This window comes from Eretmochelys imbricata, chromosome 9 (genome assembly GCF_965152235.1).
Source record: "Eretmochelys imbricata isolate rEreImb1 chromosome 9, rEreImb1.hap1, whole genome shotgun sequence".
Lineage (NCBI taxonomy): Eukaryota > Metazoa > Chordata > Testudines > Cheloniidae > Eretmochelys > Eretmochelys imbricata.
The window spans coordinates 16,837,436-16,855,322 of NC_135580.1; the positions used below are offsets into that span (position 1 = coordinate 16,837,436).

General features: G+C 40.7%; 2 protein-coding genes across 4 annotated transcripts in view; one reads left to right on the top strand and one right to left on the bottom strand.

Annotated features, from left to right (window-relative positions):
• The window catches only part of PHC3 (polyhomeotic homolog 3), a 101,024-nt gene that overhangs the window by 19,587 nt on the left and 63,550 nt on the right, over positions 1 to 17,887 (top strand). The window lies entirely within an intron of this gene.
• Positions 5,765 to 8,236, bottom strand: LOC144270300 (A-kinase anchor protein 4-like). The gene is made up of 2 exons (XM_077826678.1): positions 6,835 to 8,236; positions 5,765 to 6,735 (listed from the first exon to the last, which is right to left on the bottom strand). The coding sequence occupies exons 1-2, from the start codon at positions 8,234 to 8,236 to the stop codon at positions 5,765 to 5,767; spliced, it is 2,373 nt and encodes a 790-aa protein (XP_077682804.1).

Here is a 17,887-nt window from a genome sequence, read left to right on the forward strand (position 1 = left end):
TTAGTTGGGGATTCATCCTGCTTTGAGCAGGGGGTTGGACTAGATGACCTCCTGAGGTCCCTTCCAACCCTGATATTCTATGATTCTGCTCCTCTCTGGGGTGAGGTGTGGCAGGTGAAAGGTGGATGGGTAGAAACATTAGATATATCTTGATTTTTAATAACGCTTTTGACAGTCACACATGACATTCTGAAAAGTAAATGAAGGAAATGTGGTCTAGATTAAGCTACTATAAGGTGGATGCAAATCTGGTTCACAGACCATATTCAAAGTTATCAGTGGTTTGCTGTCAAACTCTGGGGACATATCTAATGGTGTTCTGCAGGGGTCAGTTCTGAGTGTGGTACTGTTCAACATTTTTATTAATGATTGGATAATGGAGCGGAGAGTGTGTTTATAAAATTTGCAGGTGACATGAAGCAATGAGTGTTTGCTAGCAATTTGAAGGACAGAATTAGAATTCAAAATGACCTTGAGAAATTAGAGAGTTGGTCTGAGATCAGCAAAAGAAATTGAATAAAGACAAGTGCAAAGTACTACACTTAAGAAAAAATCAAACTCACAGTTACAAAATGAGGAATAACTGGCTAGTCAGTAATATTGCTGAAAAGGATCTGGGGCTATAGTGGATCACAAATTGACTATGATTCAGATATGTGCTGCACTTGTGAAAAAGGCTAATATAATTCTGGGGTGTATTAAAAGAAGTGTTGTATGTAAGATACGAGAGATAAATGTCCCACACTCTACTCAGCACTGGTGAGGCCTTAGCTGAAGTACTGTGTCCAGTTCTGGGTGCCACACTTTAAGAAAGATATGGACAAACTGAGAGTCCAGAGGTGAGCCACAAAAATGATAGAAAGCTTAGAAACCTGACCTATGAAGAATGGATAAAAAATCTGGGCATGTTTAGTCTTGAGAAAAGAAGATGACGGGGGAAGACCTGATAACAGTCTTCAAATATGTTAAGGCTGGACAATAGGTATTTGGCTTAATCTGCAGCAATGGAGATTTAGGTTACAGATTTGGAAAAACTTAACTATTAGGATAGTTAAGCACTGGAATAGGTTTCCAAAGGAGGTTGTGGAGTCCCGCATCATTGGAGTTTTTGAGAACAGATTAGTCAAACACCTGTCAGGAATGATATAGGTTTACTTGGTCCTTCCTCAGCACAAAGGACTAGACTAGGTGATCTCTGCAGCTTCCTTCCAGCCCTACATTTCTATGAAAAATATCTACTACTTTTGGGTGCCCATTGATATTTTTTCAGAATGCTTAGCATTCTAATAAGGCTTGGAAGGATTAATTTTTATTGGTAAATGTCAATTTCACTATACACGCACACAAACCAACAAAAATATTTATATTGGTAATTGGAATTTACAGGTAACCAAAGTGAGAAAAATGTTGCTTGAGAACTTATTAGATTGAGTGTGATTTAAGGGTACTTACATTGTACATTTTGACATCATATGCTGAGAATTTGTGTTTGAATGATTATATAGCTTTTTAACATTTTGAATTTCAACATCTACTGACATTAAATAATTATCAGACCCACCATATAATTTCCTCAACTGTCAAAATTTAAATAGATGATAATTGAAAAAGTTGCTTAAAAATAAACATTGATATGTCCATTAAAATGATAAAAAAAATCAGTTTCTGCCAAGCCTGATTATATAGCACTTCATATGTTCGAAGCACAGCTCCTATTAACTTCACTTGCAGCTGAGAGTGCTCAGCACTTCTGCAGATCAGACTGCAGGGTCTTAAGTCCGGCACTCAGAAAATGAGGAACACACAACTAGTGACCACCTGTGAAAAGTACAGTTTAAGTGGTTTGATGGACATCACATAGGAACTCTGTGGTCGAGGCAGGTATCAACTTTATTTCTGTAGGGCAGCATTCAGCTGGCTTAATCATGAGACCATCCTTTCTCTTCCTGCACTTCCCTGTCTCATTCACAATGCACCTTCCTAGTTTTGCAACAAATGTCTGTAGGATGCCTGCCTCAACAGTCTCCTTCACTTCACAACTCTGCTCCACCCCCAGAGCAGGCCCATTCTGTGTACTGAATGAGTCCTTTGGAAAAAATGGTATGTGATCAAGTAATTAAAGACTCTCAGAATGCATGTGCACAAGGTGGCTGAATTAAGGTTGCATAGGCAACCTTAATAGTGGCATTTTTTAACTTGAGTGCTTGATTTTGCAAACCTAATTCTTTTAATGTAGTTTGTGCATGTAATTTCCTAGTTTTTTTAAAAAAAAAAAAAAGACTGGAAAAAAATTCCATCATTTGGCATCATATTGACACCCACATTGGTGGTCAGCAGGGATGGAACTTTTAGATTCACCACACAAATCTCTGCCAGTTGAGCTAAGGAGTAACTGATAGCTGTAATAGGTTGTCATCCTCTGTGTGGAGCAGCACTAGAAGGGGAGGGATTCTTAGATACTTGCTGACTGCAGTGGGATCTTGGATTCTGTTCCAGGCTCTGGACGTGAATGTGCCTCAGTGGGCACAGATTCTGATCCCCTCCTCACTGGGACCCCTTCTGCCCCATCCTCTCTAAACTCTCACTGTTTCAGTCCAGTTTCTTCCTACCCCCTGGGCTCCTTGTTCTAGTCTCATTCTCATCACCTAACCAGTCCCAAACTCTGCTCCTCAGGCTTCTCATCCCACTCCTCAGGTTTCTCATCTCACACTCCCAGTCCTAGTTTCCATTCTACCATTCCCACTGGCTCCTAGTCCCATTCTTCCTCCCTGGGCTCCTGATTTAGTCTGAATGCCCTCCCTCAGCTCCTTGTCCAGCCAGTCCCAGTTCTTTCCCCACCATCCTTGTGAGATCTGTCTTCATCTCCTTCCCCCACCTTTCTCAGTCTGTCCCAGTTTCTGTCCCCTCACCCCCAGGTTCCTTATTCCAGTTTCTTCCCTCAGTCCTCCTGCAGGTCTGGCTCTTGTCCCCTCTGCATTTGAGCCAGGCAACTTATTCCTCCAGCTTGCCTGGACCCAGCAGGTGAGTCAATGACAGTGCAGGAGAGACAGTCTCCCTGCTTTCAGCTCAGGTGCTCGGATCTGGACCTGGCATAACCTGCAGCAGTCCAGAGCTATACCTGCGCCGTAATTAAAACTCAGCCTGGGCTGGAGTATGCCCAGTGTCTATGGAATCTTTGGGGAATTTAGCTGCTAAAATCTAAGATATGTCAGCTGAGCATGTGTAAACTGTCATTTTTTTTCCAGAGGCTTGTAAATTGGTCAAGTTTGGGCACAAGGCACAACCCTGAAAGAAAGTTCACTCTCCAGCCAAATTTCATGTGTCTGCTCCAAAGCACAGAGACACTAGAGTTTTTTTCCAAGAAAAAGCTGCCAGAATTTTTTAACTTGGGCAAAACAATGTATTTTCCCCTAGGCTTTCTTTCAGAAGTGGCTGAACCATTTTGGCTAAAATTTTCAAAAACAAAACAAAAGTCAGAGGTAGACATCTGGCATTGAAAAATTTAGCTCAAACTGTTTAAAGTTTGACAAAGTTACATGCAACTCAAAATAAGGTATTTATAATGCAACTGCTGGGCAACCTTAATAATAGATGGTGCTACCACCTGTGCCTGTACTAATCCAAGTTAAACATTAAAATGCAACATTGAAGCATCTCTACATAATGCAATTCTGAATCCTTTTTTTGAAGGAAACTACATTTATGTTAATATTTTGTCATAAAGAAACAACAAAATTGAAGTAATTTGTAAACCCCCACAGTAAATGTGGAAAGTTATTCTCTGTCCAAAAGATTTGGAAGAATTGAGGCCATTGCTATAAATGCTTGGAAACGTGATACGTTTGTAAAGAAAACCCTTCATGAACTTATTTTCTTTGTGATGAGTTTTCAGCTGCACAATAGTTGTTTATCTCTCATTTTTCCTGAAATCCTGGGATTATAGGACTAAAAATACCTGGAGATCGTAAATTCCGGGATTAAACTCCCTAATATCTCCTCTGTGATAACCTGTTGTCTCTGACATGGGGAATGTTTCCTTTGATATTAATGTATGGTATATAGTATCACGAGAAGAAGTGGGCTTAATAGTCCCTATCTCTCTTTTCAATTTGGTGTATATCTCAGGGCAAATATCTGTATTGCTTTAAAGGGACAGTGTCAACTTGAAATCAATTAATTGTTTAGGGCAGTGTTTTCCAAACTTGGGACGCTGCTTGTTCAGGGAAAGCCCTTGGCTGGCCTGGCCGGTTTGTTTACCTGCCACGTTCACAGGTTTGGCCGATCGCAGCTCCCACTGGCCGCGGTTTGCTGTGCCTGGCCAATGGGGGCTGTGGGAAGCGGCGGCCAATATGTCCCTCGGCCCGCACCACTTCCCGCAGTCCCCATTGGCCGGGCACAGCAAACCGCAGCCAGTGGGAGCCGCGATCGGCCGAACCTGTGAACGTGGCAGGTAAACAAACCAGCCGGGCCCGCCAGGGGCTTTCCCTGAACAAGCAGCGTCCCAAGTTTGGGAAACACTGGTTTAGGGGAAAAGAAAGTTAAAAGTAATGTTAGGGACCACATTTGTCTTTGTGCCACCCTGCTCGTTTGAGGTTTTACAACTACATTGTATCTAAACAAATGGGGAACTGCTATAGTGAAACTTCATTTGACAGCCATTTTTGTACAGTTAAGGTAAATAAATTGGAAAAAAAATCTTTCAGTTATTGTAATATTACATATATATTTACAGATACATGTATGCTTTTTATTTTTAAGTTGACTATGTCCCTTGAAGTATGGGGCTTGAAAAATACACTCACTCTGGGCAAGGAGGATCCATTAACCTCTGCAGAATCTAAATTTTGATTTTAAAATTTCCAACCTTTTTAGCCTTTCTGGTTTTGAAAAAAACCTTCCAAATATGAACAGAGCATAAATTAATGTTGCTTCATCTTTTTTGCAAAGAGATGGCTCCAGTGCTTCTGCTGCTGTTGGTAACTTTGCCAAACAGCAGCAGTGTAAAATTAACAAGACTCTGCTCATTTTTACTGCTACCGTTCTGAACCCTGTGGATAGCAGAACTGACAAGAATTGTGTTAATTCTATGCTACAGCTGTTTTAGAAGGCTCTAAGCAGGAGCAGAGGCAAACTCACTGGGGAGGACACACAAATGTGACTGGGAAGTAGCTACAGGAACACAGATCTCTTCAATCCCACCCTCTACTCCCTGTAGCATCCAGCAGGTTCTGAGGAAGGAGAAGAGACAAAAAGCTCTTTCCAGCAACTAATGGACGATGGAGATAAGTTTTTATCTGACACCTGCTAGTCAGAGGATGATATGAAAGACAAACCTGTGAGCAGGACCCATGATCAACACCCTAGTTGTTCAAAACATGATCAAAACTCCAGTACCCTTCCACTTCCAACAGCTTATGGCAGGGGAGCTAGGTTTCTCATTACGGCATTGCCTCTGCATCTTGCTGGTGGATACCTTCCTCGCTTTATCTATCTTATCTACCTTTGTTCCAGTACTGTCCTCAGGCTAGTATGTGTATGGCAATTTTTAAATGTCTGATGAAGTGCTTAATAAAAGAATTAATGGCAATAGGGGTGGTATTTTTTTTATTGATGATATTGCTCAGCTAGTGCGTAACAACCTGAGGAATTCAGTGTAGTGTTGTCTCAGGAAAATCAGTTGTATTGTTCTCGTTATTCCAGCAGGGAGTTAAGATGGGCATTTAGCTGGGCTGAAGTAACATGAGAGGGAAGAGCTGGCACTTGTTCACAGGTTAGCAAGCAGCCAGTCCAACAATCCATAACGAGACACATTTCCCACAGCGGCATCAATCTGTTGTTTTTCAAAGTACCTCATTACCTCCTGGATAATATCCCCCACGCTGCAGCCCTTCTTTGCTGCTTTTTCAGCCAACAGAGGAAGCTTTTTCAAATTCCCTTCCTCTTCATTCATGAATGACAGATTGGGCACATTGAAGTGGGAAGCAGCCATCCACTGGAGGATAGCCTGGAGCTCCTGGTTCTGTGTGCTGCTGTTGGTATTCTGGTTGTTCACTATCACTTCAGAACCGGATGATAAATCTGATAGCTGTTTTCCACTTGACTTCATTTGTGAAGCTTCCCTTGACCCTTCTTTATCAAAAGCTGTGGATTTGTTTCTTGAGAATGAAGCACCAGCTGCATTTTGCTCATCTGATAGGTCACCTATCGCTAAATCAGAATTGTTGCATTTAGTCATGAATAAACACAAGTTCATCACAGATTCCACCAGTTGGTCAATAAATTTCTTGTTTACCTGATCCATGTTGTCAAACTGATCTATGGCTGAACTGGGCTGTGTAGATAAGGCCTTTTTGCTGGACTCACTATCAGTAGTGGCAACCTGTTTAAAACTCTTGTTTGTCTCACTGGAATTGTCATCTATATTGAAACCAGCCTCACGTAAGACCTTCTGGATGATTGATAAGAGGATACTTGATATATCACCCTTTTGGGAGTTGAGCTCTTGGGGAATATTCCTTGACCCAGCAGCCATTGCAAGAGACTTGGAGCTTTGGCTTTTCCCAGCCTTTTCAAAATGAGATTCACGAGAAACAAACCCAAGTGAAGAAGTGCCTGAATCATGAGCGGTTGAATCTCTGCCACTGTTTGTCTGTTGGATTAAGTGCTGTTGTATCAACATTAATGCTGTCACAGTGAGGTCTTTTGCTAGTGACTCTATTGAGGTGCTGACCTTTTCTGGCTTTTTTTCCTGATTCCCTCTTACCTTTTCTGGAGCTTTGCTTGCAGTTTGTTTGGAATGCAACATGGTTAGTCCCTCCTTAATTATGTGCTCACTTACTTTCTCAGCACAGGTATACATCTTTGGCTTTGGTTTTTCCCTATCCTTCTTTTGTGTTTGTGTTTTCAGTGTTGCAAACTGCATACTTTGAGATTTTGAGTCTGATGGGAATGCCGTTTTCAGTATGGAATATGCTAGGCTGTGAGACTTGGACTGTCCCTTATCGTTTTGCTCTGCTACAAGGACATTATACAGCCGTCTTACCATTACTTCCAAAATTTCAATAGATTTCTGGCTTCCCATGTTATATAGATTCTTCTTCACTGTGGAAGCAAAGTCAGAGTCTGTCATGAGCACCCCTGTGACATTATGCAGATTTTTCATGGTTGAGTCTATCAAGTCTGATATGATGTCTTTGGTGTGTTTGAGGATTACTCTCTTCAAAACTACACAAGCTGGGAGTGTCTTACCATCCTTCCTTTGAACTTTCATGGTCTTCATAAATGAGAACATCATGTCTGAAGCAACCTGATTTGCATAAACCATTAACCCCTTGCTCACAGAAGTACCAGAATCATCCTGCCCAGACTGTTTTACTTGCTGACACATTTGTTTATTATCAGACTTTTCCCCCTGTCTACAGCCACTTTGATTAGACATCTCACCATAGAAGAGTGATGTTCTCTTAGAACCTAGAGTATCTTCCTTCTTGGTAGTCTTTTCTTGAGATGGCCTGGGGGATGGTAGTTTACCCTGGGGTTTCTGTGTGCTTGCTGCAGTGGATTCATTCACTGTTTGTGATGCAGTTTTGTTCACAGAACCACGGGGATTGTTATTTTCATGAATTGCCTGGTGTATACACTTACTGGCAGCACCTTCCAATTTATCTGCGATCTCTTTACGTGCCATTTGAAAAACCAAAGAACAGAGCTTATTTACATAGCATGAAACATTATCTGGATCTCTTTTTCCCTTTTGGGCACCGGCAGACTTTAAAGATGTGTCACTGTTCTGGGACAACGATGAATCAACGAAGGTGTTGCTGTCTTTGTGTTTCTGAGGGGTATCTGAAGGGGTCAGTGCATGCTGGAGTCCAGCTGCATATTTCTGAAGGTCATTGTTGAGCCAGCTCACAACGCTGAGTTCATCAGTTGAACCTTGTTTGAAAAGACATACTGCTCCTTCAGTTTTAGAATGATTTTGCTTTTCATTGTCCTTTATTACAATGACTTCTTTTTCCTCCAGATTGCCCAGATCAAGTTCATTTGAAGGTTCAGAGATGTTACTGTACTGGCTAGCAGCTTTCTTTGCTTTTGAATCTTTGCCCTTTACATTCAGGCTGGAGACATCTACAAAACAGATCACTTTCCGGTCCTGGTCCTTCTGTTCATCAGGGTTGTAGAGGTCTACTTTACACACACCTGCTTGGCTATGTAACCAGTCAACTTCCTGAGACATCTTTACAGGTTAAAAGTAGAACTGTAACCAGTGTTCTTGTGTTAGATGAGCTGCTATGATGACCCTGCCAGACTCGAGATGTTGCCTCCTCTCTCAACTTGCCATGGTCTTCTACTGCCAGATGGTATCTTCACCTTTGTTAACACATCGTTTCTATAGTAGTGGTGACATCATAAAGAAGAGATTTTTGCCAACAACTAGTGGTGTGTTTCCAATTATTTAACACGGACTTGCTATAATTTTTATTTCCTTTTTAGCTTGTGAGAAGTCTGTCCTGCATTGTGGGGAAGTTGGATTTAGATACAGGAGGTGCAAGAGAAGAGGGTGGTGTCTTTGTCTATTTCATCATATAAACAGAAGCACGTCTCATAACCATAACCAAGGATAAAGGCAACCTATGACTTGACAAATAAAGCATTAAGCTGTATTTTTGCTGGAAATAGTAATACTTTCACCTGAGAGAGAGATCTGTATATTGATAATACAACACAGAGTTCAGCTTTAAAGGAGAAGATACCTCTGGAGACAAACACCTTGGAGATATTTTTCTGGAGGACATCCTGAGACTATGTTTTAAAATATGTGACATATGCTGTTGTCCTGTCCAATCCTAATTTTTTTTTTATTAGTCCCCAAAACCAAAGCAAAATTAACTTCTCTCTTTGTTACTTACTCTACTCATTGGGGAATGGGGGCTAGAACAAGTGCCCATGACAGTATAGTTGCTGTGGTAGTTTTGGTGCTGACAGGGAGGCAGTTGTATGGATAATAATATTTAGGGATTTTTCTATATGTATTGAAAGGATAGATGTTCATGAGACATGCTAGCACTTTGGCATGTTCAAACACAAGCTTTCATTTTATCTACCTTAAAATACATTGTGAATAACCATGCATTATTAATATCTGTTTCAACTCTGAAAATGTACTTTGTCATTCTGGGATTATGGGATTCAATATTTCTTGTTTTACTTTCATTCTAGATCAAATGTGCTCAATTTTCAAGTAAAAAGCTTTTTCCTAACTGCCTGTCCTGCAACAAGTCTAGAATCTGATAGGCTGATTACTTTCCCTCCTGATCACCACAACTAGCAATAAATGTCAATTATGTTCTGTGATGCTTGTGCAACTCCATAATCTTTACATTATGCTTTATGCAGCCTCTCTGCCTTTAGTGATTGCACAGGTGTAGCTGTTTTGAATTTAGTAAACAATTATAATGATGAACAAGATAACATGGGGTCTGAGTCAAATCCCGTTAAAATCAGTTGGGGTATTTACATTTGGAATCTTTATTCTTAGTTATGTTGCCTTTGCAAGGCTATGGAGTGTGTGTGTAAAAAGCTGGTGGGGGGGGGTGACACAAAAAGAAAACCCCAACCCTTCAAACCTTTACTTTTTTCACTGAAGACAGATGATATGACTGAATAGACACACAGGCTTATCTGTTAATTAAGAAGGTGCTCTTTTTAGGTAGAACAGACTTCCTATAGAGCTGAGCCAATATTAAAATATGTCCTTTACCAATATTAAAGTTGGTTCATTTCAACAGAATCAGTGCCCTTTAGTTGTCATGAATATATAAATTTCTGAAAGGAAACAATGTTATTTTAAATGAATGCAAGTATGCATGAATAGATTCAGTATGACTATACATATGTTTGTTTACATATGAACATATTCATTTTATTATTGCTGAGAAGTCCTTTTCCTGCCACCCTGTATATATACAGTCTTTATCTAAGAACAGTATGGGAGTAGGAAGGTTACTTAAATAGGAAGTTTTTATGGGAGACTGGAAGAAATTCTTCCTGTGATTAATTAGTGTACTTCTTTGTCACTCAGTTTCATACAGCAGACACATACTGATCAGTAGTCAAGAGGAGGATTGAGGCTAGATGTTGCCTAGGTGATGACATTTCCATCAACTTCTGGGACCATAATTTGATGTGTATGTGGAGTGATCATATTACATAGCATATCTCTGAATAGCTACTTTGCAAGGCAGCAGCACAGCTTGAAGTGCAGACTTCAGGTGGCTTCCAATGCCAGTCAGCAAATAGAGAGGAAACAGAAATTGCTGGCTGAAGATATCAGGCAGTGGGGAAGTGTAGATAGAGATGACCAGTCAGAGGCATTTCTGGATTATTTGAATGTTTCTGTCAATGGTCAGCCATTGTTCCTTAACACTGTGCTGACAAATTTCCTTCTTCAGTTCGGTTTTTGGAAGAATCGGTTGCTTCTGATTTTGGGTGAGAATCTCCTGTTCACGATGTGGCTGGGGAGGAAGACCATGCCATGGATGCACCTGTTCCCACTGAGACAGAGTTGGCTGAGGCGCGTTCTGTAGCTTCTAGTGGAGGTTTTGGCAAGGATTTTCCTTGTGATAGGGTATCCCCCATCTCATACTACTGATGGCTTGACCAGTCTGCTTTTTCATGTGTTTTATAGGTACAGCTGAGGGAAGGTACTCTCTGCAGAGTACATAAAGACAAAGTGCCAGTTAAATTTTGATGTATAAAGTTTGCCATTGGCCACAGCTATGCAATATCTTATTCTTAATACAGTGTGTTATGAAATTAAATGTTTTAAAAGGGTCGAGCTTTTGGTAGGGGAAAGACTGTAGCACACCCAGAATATACTTTTATTCACTTTTATGCAATACACACCCATGACTATCATCTGGATAGAAGGTAATGTTTCATTAATTTTCATCAATGTACATCCAGAAATACATGGGTTTGTTGTTTACAGGGTTCATATAGTGTGTGTAGTCTTATACATTCATTCACTGTGATACACACTTCATTTGTAAGGGGGGATGATGAAATGATGAACTATTTTCTGACATACCTTTTTTTTCTAGTCTGAAAAAGCCAAAATTTTTATTATACAAGTCTGAAACAATGTCATCACTTATACAGGATGGCACAGTGCTGCAGGAAGCAACAGCAACTCCCACATACATAGTGACATGTTTTCTGAATGATATGATATATTGCGTGATAACTGTAGAGTCCCGACAGAGCCTCTTACACTATGTGGAATGGTCTGGGTGCTGCAGTGAAACACATTGGCAACAGAAAATGAGTACCCTCCTTTCACCTAATCACAGGGTGCATATCTCTGATGCCAGCAGCAGCAACATGTACACACACACTGTGCATTTGCTGAATAATAGTGAATTACATTATGTGGGATTTATAATAACCTTATAAGGAATAACACAAGTCACATAAAATGCCCTTTGTGATGCAGGCTGCATTTGCAGAAGCAGTAGCAATCTAAAGAAAACATGTGCAAGGTGTAATAGCACTCAGTGATTTCTCACTGCATTTCTCATATACTGTCAAAATGTAAAAATGTGTATTTGCAGATGCAACCTGAATCACAAAGGACATCTGTGTGTGTTGGAAAAGCCAAGGTTATAACACTAATATGATGTTATAAATTATTTCTCTCATAAAGTGATATTTACCCTCATTCACCAAATGCATTTGGTGTGCCTAATGCTGTGACAGCCTCATGGATGACAAGTCTAAGGCCTCATGGGTGCTGAAGGGATATGCATAACACTAGGTGATATCTGCCAATACAAACCCTGTGCTGGCATTTGAAAAGATGTGAGTAGCTAGCCTCACTTACCACAATTTTCCACCACCAAGATGATTGCTGCTCTAGGTGCCTAGTTAAACAAGAGCTTAACTTTAAGCCCATGGATAGTCCCACTGAAGTCAATGGGATTATTTGTGAGTAAAGTTACCTGTGTGCTTAAGTTTTGCTGATTTGGGGCCCTAGTGTGTATATTGAATGGCTTTGCAGTGCTGTGGATTCTGTCCTTGCTGATAGGCATACTTGCTTCTTCATAGGCCATGTGGCGAGACAGCCATTCATTAAAATAAACAAAATATGGCAGATACAAAAAGCATGCAAATACAAAATGTTGAGCATATGGTCTTCAGTAGCAGGCCCTAGTGCATGTTTATCTGATCTTGTTTAGATAAAAGCCAAATACATCTGAATACTCTTTATTCATCTTGTTTGAGGACTGGATTTGGGAGTTCACCATATGCTCTCTCCTCAGTCTTTCTACTTTATCTTCTGTCACTGTATCCAGAAATTGCTGTGGTGATGTGGTGTTTGTTTTGCTTGTTTGCTGCAGTCTACTGCTTGCAGCAGCAGTACTTGCTTGTGAGGATGACTGTACTACTAAGCTGGTGGTGTCCATGTTACAAATGGCCGTGGTCTTCTGCATGGTATCATTGTGTTGTCTTTGTGGCAACAGAATCCTTCTTTCCTCCACTGAACACTTTTCTAGTCATGATGTGGCTTAGGTGTTGATACAATCACCAATAATTACTTTTTTTTTATGGGAACAAAACATTAGTTAAGCTACAAAGCAGAGAGTTAATCCTCTGGTTGGCAGTGAAAGATACAGTTATTTAATGTAGACACTACCAAGGCAGACATAGGCATGGGCGAAAATTCTCCTCCCACCCTACTCAATGCTGGGAACCACCATAGACAGATAGTGGTAGCTATTGGTATGTGGCAGATAGATTTAGAGATGACAGTCATTATTGAATACCATAGTGGTGATGGTCAGAAAATAGTGTGCAATTCAAAATCATAAACTAAATCAATGATACTCAGACCGTAGTGGTTCAGGAGCCAAATTAGTGATCAATATTACACAAAAAAGCCCTAGTAGTGTGAATTCATTGTTTCATTTACTATATACTCACAGAAAAATGACTGACCCAGTATTCGACAATTGGTTAATAAAAAGTAAAAGCATCCTGATTGGTTAATAACTTGGATTGGTTAATAATTAAATCACACAGTTTTTTAATATGTGCAGCAAAGAGCTGCAGGAGACATATTAAAGAGCCACTTGCAGCTCCAGGGCCTCAGTCTGAATATCCCTGAACTAAATAATATACATAGTTGAGTTTAAACCAGAAAAACAAGGCCAGACACGTACCTTACAGTAGCAACAGTTGGACTTACAGAGCACACAGTTGAACATGTAAGAGGCAGAGGCACCATTATAATACAACTGGAAAACATTATGCATGCACAAGTGCCAATAGACTATTGGTAGGTGCCCAATTTGATGGCATTGAATGTAGTGGTGGTGGTCAGAAGCTACTGTGGTATTCAATATTGGCAACAGCAAGAGAAGTATTCCACCCAGAGTCCATCCTCTACCTGAGAGAATCAAAGCCACAATGAGTTCTGGAGGCATGGCTCCAATTTGTAAAAGGTAGGTCATTCAATCACGGACCAGATCCAAACTCTGCTAACTGAAGTGAATTACCAATGATGACCAAAGAGATTTTGTAAATAATCTGTAAACTCAATTGTTTGTAATATTTGCAGAATATTTTCAAGTGAACAGATATGAAAAAAATTGAGATTGGTTCATGAAGCATTCATGAACCAAGAACCAAAGAAGAGCCAATATTTGATGGGCTTGCAATGCTCTGAATACTGTTTAACAAGCACTATCATGTATCCAGATCACAACATTTCCAGTCACATATTTATCTGATTTTTAAGAAAGTAGTTAATTTTTATTAATTCAACAGGGTTGTAATTATGAGATCTGAGTTGATTATCTAACTAATACAGCGCTGTTGAGGTTGTCTTGAGGCAGATTTGGGAACAGCAAGTGTCATTTGAATAGCTATTGTAGATTGCCATTAAAAGTGAAAGATGTGCCAATGAGTATTGGAAATAAAAGAGCTAAATTTTGTGGAATGGGATCAGCGGGCTGTGTTTTGGTGAGGTGATTAATCCTGTTTGCCTCAGGGCATCATTGGGTTGCTCTGACAGACCAGAAAAGAAGTTAGATGGCGGGAAAGTGCAACAAGCTTCCCCCCTTGGCTCCATTAGACTGATGTTGGAGAGCCTGGGTGATTTTCCTGTTCTTTAGGAGGGATGTGCCCCTCATTTATATCCTCAGAGCATTCTTCCTTGAAGGGTGATGGGGATGTTCCTTGAACTGACCTCTTTTTCTTGTTGCTCATGTTGGGAGTTATAGCACATGCTTAGGAACCTCTCAACTTAGATGATTTGATCCCCCATTTCCTTGAATATTCCGTGTCTCAGTTCTCCATCCACAGACCTGTTGTCATCCATTCTTGGAAAGCTTTCTTGGTCAAGTTCTTTATCCCTATCTTTTTCCTGGTTTGTTGCCTGGGGAAATGCAAACACCAATAAATGATGATAATACACAGAGTGAGACATCTTAGAAAAACCTGATTCTTAGGGTATGTCTTCATTTTGTGGAGGCGAGTATGTTCTTAACCAACTCAGGTTAGCTAACCCGGGTTACAGTAGTAGTGAAGATATGGTGACTCTGTTTTTAACTCAAGTTAGCAGCTTGAGTTAATACCTATATGGGAGCCTGGGATGGAACTTGAGTTGCTAACCCAAGTTAAAAGCAGAGTTGCCATGTCTTCACTGCTGTTTTAAACCTGAGTTGGCTGATTAGCTAACCCAAGTTAAGAACACACGTTTTGTTTTTTTTTCTTCCTTTCATCAATGAAGGCACACTCTGAGTGGACAGAGTGCCTTATCCAGCACCTCAAATATAACATCTCAGAGAAATTTCCTTGGCCTGAACAATGCAATTCCATTGTCTACACTCTATATTTTAATCTGGCAATATAAAATTAAAACATGTTAAAGGGAAGGAGGAACAATGACTGGGACATTATACTAAATGATCTTATTCTCTAGATATCTATTATCAGACTATTGAAAAGTCATAGAAACAAATGTCAGAGGTGGAGATGATGTCATCTGGTCCGTTTTTCTGTCAAAATAGGATTGATCCCTCAAAACATTTTCCACGGCTTTGTCCAGGATAATTTTTAATCTCTCAGATTATGTGGCTTCCCATATTTCCCTTGTAAGATCATTTAACTAGCAGGAAGTGTTTGTGTCCTCATTTTGTCTTTTAATTTCATCTAATTTCTTTTAGTTATATTTATGCAAGAAAATCTATATCCTTATTATTTACCCTTTCTAATCGTTGTTTAGCCAAATTATGTACATTAAATTGTTTTAATCTTTCCTCATAAACCTCTCCCTTTAGTCCTCTATTCATTGCTGTTGCTCTTTTCCTAAATCCTTCTAGTTTGTCAATATCTTTTCAATACCGAGTGCAGAATTTAGCAGTCTCATCAGAGCTATTTAGCTATATATATCTTTATAGTTTGATGTTTTTGAGTGTCCAGTACCAAATTCCACCATTTTTACTGTCTGTTGCAAACTAATATTCATAATTTTCTGAGTATGAATTCAGGAGAGAATAGATCAAATCCATGATTAACTGTATAAAATCCAGATATATTACATTTACTACATTAATTTCATCCACTAAATCCACTATTCCCTTTTTTATTTAATATGTAAAAAACATACCTCTCCACCTCTAATAGACTTCATCCACCAACTGCTCAGCAGTGCTCCAGATAGAGTACAGCAGCGCAAATGTTTGAGGATCTGTTAGCTCGCTCCTGTAGGGTGTGATGGTAGCTGGAGTTGCCTGCCACTGCTTCAGGTCCTCTTCTTCTTGGTAGTATACATCTGAAGACACAGTACAAGTCTGGTACTCTTTTTTTCAGCTCCTCTTTGTGCACAGCCTGAGATGCATTGTGTTAGTGGCTGTCCTTGTGGAGAAAAAGGGCTGGGTGGTCCAGAGACTCTTGTTGCTGACTCTCCTTGTAGACTGTAGACCATGATGCATCACTCAGTGGTTCTGCCTCTCCTGCTGCAGCCCATTGTAGGACTCTCCAGTTGGCACAGTGGCTATTTGGTCCTTTCTCATTTCTCTTCTCTCCTTCCTTCTAGCTTCCTCCCTTGTATACCACTTTACTTTTTTCTGCAGAAAAACAAGACAGAGTTTATTAGCTGCCCCTGTTCCCACATTAAAAATCTTGCACAAACAGATGTCTTGGCCTTTTCTGTTGGAGGCCTATGACTTAATCACCCCGGGGAGGTCCCGGACGACTGGCAAAAGGCTAATGTAGTGCCCATCTTTAAAAAAAGGGAAGGAGGAGGATCCTGGGAACTACAAGCCAGTCAGCCTCCCCTCAGTGCCTGAAAAATCATGGAGCAGTCCTCAAGGAATCAATTCTGAAGCACTTAGAGGAGAGGAAAGTGATGCGGAACAGTCAGCATGGATTCACCAAGGGCAAGTCATGCCTGACTAATCTAATTGCCTTTTATGATGAGAGAACTGGTTCTGTGGACGAGGGGAAAGCAGTGGACGTGTTGTTCCTTGACTTTAGCAAAGCTTTTGACACAGTCTCCCACAGTATTCTTGCCAGCAAGTTAAAGAAGTATGGGCTGGATGAGTGGACTATAAGGTGGATAGAAAGCTGGCTAGATTGTCGGGCTCAACGGGTAATGATCAATGGCTCCATGTCTAGTTGGCAGCCGGTATCAAGTGGAGTGCCCCAAGGGTCAGTCCTGGGGCCAGTTTTGTTCGATATCTTCATTAATGATCTGGAGGTTGGTGTGGATTGCACCCTCAGCAAGTTTGTAGATGACACTAAACTGGGAGGAGAGGTAGATATGCTGGAGGGTAGGGATAGGATACAGAGGGCCCTAGACAAATTAGAGGACTGAGCCAAAAGAAATCTGATGAGGTTCAACAAGAACAAGTGCAGAGTCCTGCACTTAGGACGGAAGAATCCCATGCACTGCTACAGACTAGGGACCGAATGGCTAGGCAGCAATTCTGCAGAAAAGGACCGAGGGGTTACAGTGGACGAGAAGCTGGATATGAGTCAACAGTGTGCCATTATTGCCAAGAAGGCCAATGGCATTTTGGGATGTATAAGTAGGGGCATTGCCAGCAGATCGAGGGATGTGATCGTTCCCCTCTGTTCGACATTGGTGAGGCCTCATCTGGAGTACTGTGTCCAGTTTTGGGCCCCACACTACAAGAAGGATGTGGAAAAATTGGAAAACATCCAGTGGAGGGCAACAAAAATGATTAGGGGACTGGAACACATGAGTTATGAGGAGAGGCTGAGGGAACTGGGATTGTTTAGTCTGCGGAAGAGAAGAATGAGGGGGGATTTGATAGCTGCTTTCAACTATCTGAAAGGGGGTTCCAGAGAGGATGGATCTAGACTGTTCTCAGTGGTAGCAGATGACAGAACAAGGAGTAATGGTCTCAAGTTGCAGTGGGGGAGGTTTAGGTTGAATATTAGGAAAAACTTTTTCACTAGGAGGGTGCTGAAACACTGGAATGCATTACCTAGGGAGGTGGTAGAATCTCCTTCCTTAGAAGTTTTTAAGATCAGGCTTGACGAAGCCCTGGCTGGCATGATTTAGTTGGGAATTGGTCCTGCTTTGAGCAGGGGGTTGGATTAGATGACCTCCTGATGTCCCTTCCAACCCTGATATTCTATGATTCAATACTGTCTCCCTCCATACAGGCCACAGCATGTTGGCAGCATCCTTCAGACTTTCATTTATTTGTTTTTACAAGATAAAATATTCTCACAATTTTTGAAAACTCTTTGTAATGGTGCCCAAAGGTATGTGGCTCTTTCAACCTATGTATTAGCTAAACTGCAACTGTAAAAACCCTTTGTCATATCCTTAGATCTCAATCCTCAAGTCCTA

What these genes read in the sequence shown, in the direction of transcription:
- LOC144270300 (XM_077826678.1), bottom strand. Translation starts at nt 8,236, where the DNA reads ATGTCTCAGGAAGTTGACTGGTTACATAGCCAAGCAGGTGTGTGTAAA. An exon ending in TACCTGTGCTGAGAAAGTAA is followed by an intron (nt 6,736 to 6,834) that starts GTGAGCACATAA and finishes AAAAAAAGCCAG; the next exon opens with AAAAGGTCAGCACCTCAATA.